This window comes from Crocodylus porosus, unplaced genomic scaffold (genome assembly GCF_001723895.1).
Source record: "Crocodylus porosus isolate Cpor-Errol unplaced genomic scaffold, CroPor_comp1, whole genome shotgun sequence".
Lineage (NCBI taxonomy): Eukaryota > Metazoa > Chordata > Crocodylia > Crocodylidae > Crocodylus > Crocodylus porosus.
In genome coordinates this window covers 13,038,108-13,045,754 of record NW_017728948.1, presented here as the reverse complement: position 1 = coordinate 13,045,754, position 7,647 = coordinate 13,038,108, and the positions used below count along the sequence as shown (strand labels likewise).

General features: G+C 46.4%; 1 protein-coding gene and 1 long non-coding RNA gene across 2 annotated transcripts in view; one reads left to right on the top strand and one right to left on the bottom strand.

Moving 5' to 3' along the window:
• Positions 1-356: 356 nt before the first annotated feature.
• The window catches only part of LOC109322311 (histone RNA hairpin-binding protein-like), a 15,539-nt gene continuing 8,248 nt past the window's right edge, over positions 357-7,647 (top strand). Inside the window, exons 1-5 of the mRNA XM_019553374.1 lie at positions 357-466; positions 572-697; positions 5,518-5,619; positions 6,692-6,751; positions 6,962-7,093. Of these exons, the coding sequence (XP_019408919.1) occupies positions 399-466; positions 572-697; positions 5,518-5,619; positions 6,692-6,751; positions 6,962-7,093 (488 nt within the window). The 5' untranslated portion in view covers positions 357-398. The remainder of the gene's footprint in view (positions 467-571; positions 698-5,517; positions 5,620-6,691; positions 6,752-6,961; positions 7,094-7,647) is intronic.
• The window catches only part of LOC109322312, a 14,121-nt gene continuing 12,106 nt past the window's right edge, over positions 5,633-7,647 (bottom strand). Inside the window, exon 4 of the long non-coding RNA XR_002104348.1 lies at positions 5,633-5,922. This is a non-coding gene — a long non-coding RNA (uncharacterized LOC109322312). The remainder of the gene's footprint in view (positions 5,923-7,647) is intronic.

Genomic DNA, 7,647 nt, shown 5'->3' with positions numbered 1-7,647 from the left:
CCCCCCCCCCCTGCCACCCTTGTTTGCTTTCCTGCAGAGATGCACCCTAGGGTGAGCAAAGCTCCTAATTTTCCCTCCAGGGCTGAGCAAAGGCCCGCGCATGCGGTGAAGCCACCCCAGCGCCGCTTTGGATTCTCCCGCCAACACGCCCCTAAGGCCAGGGCCGCTGCGCACAGGACGCGCCAGCTGCCTGACGAGTCCATGAGCCGCCACATGAGGGGGGGGGAAGAGGAATGTTCCATCATACCATTAGTCCTCCCTAATGGCGCCGGTGGGGAATGGAACATTCCGAGCCGCTACTCCCCCCGCCCCCGTGCTCCATGGGCCAACCCGCGCATGCGTGGTGCGGGGAGGAGGGTGAGGCGGCGCGGGACTGCTCAGTCGGCGCTCGGCGGGAGATGCGAATGGAGGGGTCGAGCGGCTCTGCTTGCGTCATGGCCTTCCGCGCGCGCGGCAGCGACTGCAGGTCGGGAGGAGGCAGCGGCTGGGCCCTTCCCGCGGGGGGCGGTTGGGGAGGTGGGAGACGTGGGTGGGGAGTGCAGGCTCTCTGACGCTTGTCCCGTCCCCGCAGCCCCCCGGCGCCGCCGCGCTGGGCCCACGGCAGGAAGCGCGGAGCCGACGGGAAGCAACGGAAGTCGAGCGGGCCCGAGGACGAGGGCCAGCCCCGGGCCAGGCCGGCGGACGACCGCCCTGAGAGGTGGGTGCTCCTCGGGGCCGGTCTCTGATGGGGTCGGGGGAGTGGGGGTCGCGTGGGTGGCTACACAGCACAAAAGGAAACACCACCAGGCGGGAGTGAGGGGCCTGTTTATCCAAGGGAGACACGGGATGGGTCTAGTGAAACGGACCGGGGGTGTGAACAGAGGGACAAGAAGACCTTGCAGTTCTCCCGCCCAGAGCTGCCTCCCAGTTGGATGTGTTGCTAGTGTACGCGGGGCCTGGAGGGGGTCGGATATCTCACCAGCCTCGCCAGGGCCAGGAGGACCTGAGACTGCATAAAATGGTGGGAGGAGAGAGCAGTCCTGTGGCCAAGAGCTCAGCAGGAGGCCCTGCAGGAGGTGACCCAAGGAAAGAAAGGGGCTGGTTTGGCAGGGCTGATGGCCTGTATTTCATTTGTATTTGGATCCACTTGTAAACATCAAGGGCCAGGTGTGACCCTGGTGCCCCATAGTCCTGACCTGTTGCCCCCAGTGTGCAGCACGGAGCCCCTGGCAGGCTGGAACTGGGCCAGCCTGCAAGGGGAAACCCACAGTTTCCCAAGGTTTTTTTCCTTTTAAAGGAGAACACATTTTTAAAAGTTTGCTGATCCTTTGTTTTTTTTGTTTTGTTTTTTTAAGTTTCTTGCCACCAACTTTTGGGTTGAGACATGGGTTGAGAAACACTGCTCTAGGGGCCTGCTACATGTTCAGGCTAAAGCTGAGTAGCTGTAGAGCTGTTCTGTATTTTAATAGCAGGAATAGGCCTTTTAATCATGCGATTGTGACTTTGTACACATTGCCAGTCTAAATTTATACAATTAACTGGCCAATTGCCTAATAATGCTGAGGCCTAGCAGTAGATGGTCACCTTGCTGGGGTCACCTGACCCCCAGTTGTTTTTCCTGCTTGGTGCAGGGGGCTGGACCCGATGATTTTTTCCAAGGTCCTTTCCAGCCTTATAATCTATAAATCTATATAAAGTTCAAGTCAGCACGGGATGTGCTGCTGGTAGGGAGGGGTGAAACAGCATGCTGTAAAAGGCAGGCAGGGCCACCACACCACTTCCCCTTCCTTGCTGGACTGCACCCTGTGCCTAAGATGCTCATTTTAATCTGTGCTTCACTCTCAACACTGGCCTCCAAAATCAGGGATCATCCTAGGAAAACAAAACGGATGGTTACCATAATCCTTGAGATAATCATAAATCATAGAAAGAGTTGGAAGGGACCTCAGGAGGTCATCTAGTCCAACCCCCTGCTCAAAGTAGGACCATCTCCAACTAGATTATCCCAGCCAAGGCTTTGTTGTGCTGGGCCTTAAAAGCTTCCAAAGACTACCTCTAGGTAACTTGTTCCAGTGTTTCACAACCCTCCTAGTGAAAGAGCTTTTCTTAATAGCTAACCTAAACTTCCCTTGTTGCACCTTGAGGCCATTGCTTGTTGTCCTGTCATCTGCCAGTGGGTCTAGATCCATACTTTTTGGAAACGCCCTTCAGGGAGTTGAAGGCTGCTATTAAATCCCCTCTGTCTTCTTTTCTCAACACTAAATAAACCCAGTTCCCCCAGCTCTCCATCATAAGTCATGTGTCCCAGCCCCCGAACCATTTTCATTGCCCTCTGCTGGACTCTTTCCAACTTCTCCACATCCTATTTGTAGTAGGGGGCCCAAAACTATACAGTACTCCAGATGTGGCCTCACCAGTGCAGAATAAGCAGAATAATCACTTCCCTTGACCTGCTGGGAGTTCTCCTACCAATTCAGCCCAGTATGCCATAAGCCTTCTTGGCACCAAGGGCACACTGCTGGCTCATATTTAGCTTATTGTCCACTGTAACCCCCAGGTCCTTTTCTGCAGAGCTGCTGCCCAACCAGTCAGCCCCCAGCCTGTACCGGTGCATGGAATTGTTCTGTCCTAAGTACAGGACTTTGCATTTGTCCTTGTTGAACCTCATGAGATTTCTTTTGGCTTAATCCTCCAATTTGTCTAGGTCACTTTGAATCCTGGCCCTAACCTCCAGTGTATCTACTGCTGTGCCCCCTTCCCCCCGGCATGCTGTCATCTCCAAACTGGCTGAAGGTGCAATCTATCACCTCTTCTAGATTGTTAATGAAAATGTTGAACAAAACCAGCCTCAGGACTGACCCACTCCACTTGATACCAGCTGCCAACTAGACGTTGAGCCATTGATTGCTACCTTCTAAGCCCAACGTTCTAGCCAGTTTTCTATCCACCTTACAGTCCATTCATCCAGCCTATACTCCCTTAGCTTGCGAGAATGTTGTGGGAAACTGTATCATGAGCTGTGCTAAAGTCAAGGTATATATTATGTCTGTTGCTCTTCCCATACCCATAGAGCCACTTATTTCATCATAGAAGGTGATCAGGTTGGTCAGGCATAACTTGCCCTTGCTGACTCCATGCTTACTGTTCCTAATCATCTCCAAGTAGATTCTTTAAGGACCTGCTCCATGATTTTTCTAGGGACTGAGCTGAGGTTGACTGGTATGTAATTCCCTGGATCCTCTTCCTTCCCTTTCTTAAAGATGAATACTATATTTGCCTTTTTCCAATCACCCAGGACTTCCCCCACTTGCCATGAGGTTTCAAAGATAATGGCCAGCAATCACACCAGCCAACTATCTCAACACCTTCAGATGCATTGCATTTGGCCCCATGGAGCTGTACACATCCAGGTTTTTCTAAGTAGTCCCTAACATGTTTTACCACTGAGGGCTGCTCACCAAGCTGCAGTGCCTGGTGCAGTAGTCTGGGAGCTGACCTTGCCTGTGAAGACAGAGGTAAGAAATGCATTGAGCACTTCAGCCTTTTCCTCCTCACTTGTCACTAGGTTGCCTCCCCCATCCAGTAGGAGGCTCACACTGTCCCTGACTTTCCTCTTGCTACCAATATACTTGTAGAAACCCTTCTTGTTCCCCTTCACATCCCTTGTTAGCTGCAACTCCAGTTGTGCTTTGGCCTTCCTGACTTCATCCCTGCATGCCTGAGCAGCATTTTTATACTCCTCTCAAGTTGTTTGTCCAAGCGTCCACTTGTAAACTTCCTTTCTTTGGTTAAGCTCACCAAAGAGTTCTTTGCACAGCCAAGCTGGTCACTTGTATGTTTACTATTCTTCCTGCACATCAGGGTTTGTTCCTGCACCCTCAGTAAGGTTTCTTTTAAAATACAACTAGGAGTCTCTTGGACTCCTTTTCTCCCAGACTGGTCTCCCAGGAGATCCTGCCCATCAGAAAAGCCAAATCTGACTCCTTCAGGGAACTGAAGTCGAGGGTCCACATTGCTTCTCTCCTTTCTTCCTTTTGTCAGGATCCAGAAGTCAATTATCTTGCCCTCTGCTTCTACATTCCACCCCCCCCCCCCAATTCTTCCCTGTTTGTGAGCAGTAGATCAAAACTAGAACGGCTCCTAGTTGGTCTCTCCAACACTTGCACTAAGGTTCATCTCCAGCACTCCAAAAACTTCTCGGATTGCCTAACCACTGCTGTATTGCCCTACCAACAGATATCAGGGTGATATGAAAATTGCCCATGAGAATCCGGGCCTGTGGTCTGGAAACTGCTTCTGATTGTCTGAAGAAAGGCTCATCTACCTCATCCTCCTGGTCTGGTGGCTTATAGCACACAGCCACCACAACATCACCCTTGTTGCTCGCCCTTCTAACCTTAGCCCAGAGAGACTTTCAGCAGGCCTGTCTCCCAGCTTCATACTGCAGCTCTCAGCAATCATACATAATGTGCAGCTCTTCTTCCTCTTCTGCCCTGCCTGTCTTTCCTGAACAGTTCATATCCATGCATGACAGTGCTCCAGTCATGTGAGCTCCCACCATGTCTCTGTTATTCCAATCACGTCATAGTTCCTTGACTGTGCAAGGACTTCCAGTTCTTCCTGCTTGTTTTCCAGGCCCCATGCTCTTGTGTACGGAATGGCTTAATGCTTTAAATGCTTTGTAAAGCTGAAAGGAATGTATCAGTTTTCAGTGGGATGAAGGTTGCAATAGATTGAAAGAGTATATGCGCTTAGGCCTATCCTTTCTTGTAGGTACTGCAATACATAACAGATATAGGTGGAGTAGATATTTAACTGTTGTGAAGTCGTGGTTTTGTTTAAATGGAAAACGGATATTATTAAATATGGTTTAATTAAATGGTTAACTTAAAAATATTTACATCCCTAGTTGGTATATGGTGTTGTAATTTCAATTTAGCAGTAGAAAGTTAAATTGTGTGGACTGTCTACAACAGTAGTTTTCAACCTAGTCCGCAGACCTCTGAGCTTTCACAGACTCTGTCTAAGCGATCCACAATAGATGACTATGGTCAATCAAAAGTATGCGAATACCCCACTTACAATCTAAAGGCATCTGCACCTCCATTCAAAATCTCTAAAGGGGTCCACAAATGGAAAAAATATGAAGACCGCTAATCTACAAGGCAAATTTTCATCTCTGCAACTCTGTTGCCATTGAGAGTACAAAGTTAATAAGTGTAAGCAAAAGTCAAAGCAAAATAGATGTTGCAATCTGTCGCTGTCGTTCTGTTGTGAAAAGCAGACCTGCACCTTTAATGTTCTTGCTAGCCTTCTAGAGTAAACCATGGAGTTGGGTGTATCCTAAGCTCTGTCTTACATTTCAGTGGACTGCATAAGGGATTGACTGCCTCCGTGGTGTTTGCTTGAAAAAATAGAATTTAAAACTCTTCTTGAGATTTAAATAGTCATATTCATTGCAATGTTTAATAAGGTTACAGGCAGAAGAATTGTTATAAGATCTAGTTTTCATGCAGGCTGTGTGCTGGTTTGTTTTAGCTTTACAACACCGGAGGGCCCTGGGCCTTTATCAAGGTGTTCAGACTGGGGAGCTGCAGCTGAAGATGAAATGAAGACCAATGTTAATAAAGAAATTGCAAGGTAAAGGGAGTGAGTGGGTTTATTGGTTGGCTTACTAAGAAAAAAATCAGGTTTGTGGTATGGGAATTGAATTATAATAATACTCTATAGCAGAGGTTCCCAGGCTTTTTCTTACTGTGTACCCCCTTCCAGATTTACCAGCTGCCTGCGTACCCCTATTAACACATTTTCTATTTTAGCCCCTTAAATGCTAGTTGTTATAATGAAAATTATATCTGCCATTACACAGTTTCTCCCATGTAACCCCCCAGAGATGTCTTGAGTATCCCTAGGGGTATGTGTACCACAGTTTGGGAACCCCTGCTTTGTAAAAATAGGTATGACATTTATAGATACTTTTTTGTACTTCAGCATTTTAGCAGCAAAATCAAAGAAATGCCATTTACCTGTGATAATGGGATTCTAACTCTGATTTTCTGTTCTCATGCCAGTTTAGTCTAAGCAGAGTAGTAAAAAGTGATGTAATCTCTTCCTATAAAATAGTGACTAGTATTGCTGAGTTTCTGATGCTGTAGCACATTGGTCAGCAATTCTTGTTAATGATGAGCTGTAGTGACCCAGTTCAGATCTGAGGCAGGCCAGCACTTGGACCCTGCCACATTGGTGAAGCTCTCATCCTCGCTGCCACTTCTGTCTGAATCATTTCCCCTTCCTCTCCCCATCCTTTACCAGAATGCCACAGAACCCCCCCAGCTCTACAGGCCAAATCCAGTGCCTCTGTAGGCTGCAGGTTTTCAATTATTTGTTTAACAAATTCCGAATTCTCTTTCCTGAGAGAGAGTCCATCCCTTACTTGCTTGTCTTCTAGGTAATTGCTTTAAGGGTTTTGGAGTGAAAATGGAGGAAAGATAAATCTCCAGTTTGGGGGAAAGGTAAATCTCCTTGTAGGTTTTTTGTTTTTATTTTGTTTTTATTTTTTTTCCCCCCCAGTGCCAAGAAAAGTTTAATACATTTGAGTTAAACATCACAAAATCTCTAAAGATTAATAACATGAATGTTGGAGAAATCTACTCCATTGGAAACTACTTGAAAGTAACCTTAATTAAGTTGCATTGTATAAAATCTTTTCTAGATATAGAAGAAAGCTTTTGATAAATGAATTTTCAAGAGAAAGGAGGTCCTCTTCTGGAAGGTAAGCATCATTTGATCTCTAGAAACCTAAAAAATATTCTACAGTAATTGCTTGCTTGAATTCTTTGCATGTTAGGTATTCTTTAACACTCACTTGATGTAGCGTGTTTTCATAAACTTACTGGAATATTATAACTTGAGTGTTTGTTATAAAAACAGTTTTACATAACTTCTCTTACTGTAAAATATTTTTGTATTCAATTTTTTTTAGTTCTGATTCAAAGGAGTCTACTGTAGCAGTTGAACTTGAGACGGATGAAGTGGTTCTAACGAGAAGGCAAAAACAGATAAATTATGGGAAGAACACAATAGCATATGACAGATATATTAAGGAAGTTCCAAGGTAACTTTTTTATTTGAGGAATTATGAATCTTATGTGAAAATTTGTGAGCATCTGGCTTTCTCTTATATTTGCATTTAGGCCAGATTTCATACAGATTAGGTTCACTGAAAGCTTTATAAATGGTATGTTGTCACTCACTTTTCCAGAAGAAACTAGAATCCAGGGCAGTGGTTCTCAACCTCATTAGACTCAAGATACCACTTCCATAGATTTCATAGGTTTTAGGGGCAGAAGGGACCTACTAGATCATTGAGTCTGACCCCCTGCCCTGGGCAGGAAAGAGTGCTGGGGTCAGATGATCCCATCCAGGTGTTTGTCCAATCTCCTCTTAAATATCCCTAAGGAAGGGGATAGCACTACCTCCCTTCAAAGTGTATTCCATATTTTGGCAACCTTCCCTGTAAAGAAGTTTTTTTTCCTGATGTCCAATCTAAATTTGCTCTCCTTTAGTTTGTGGCCATTGTTTGTTTCTAGTTACCCTCATGGGTGCCCTGGTAAACAAACATCGTATCCCCCTATTTCCTGTTGTCCTGTCTGTTGTGTCTCCTCCCCC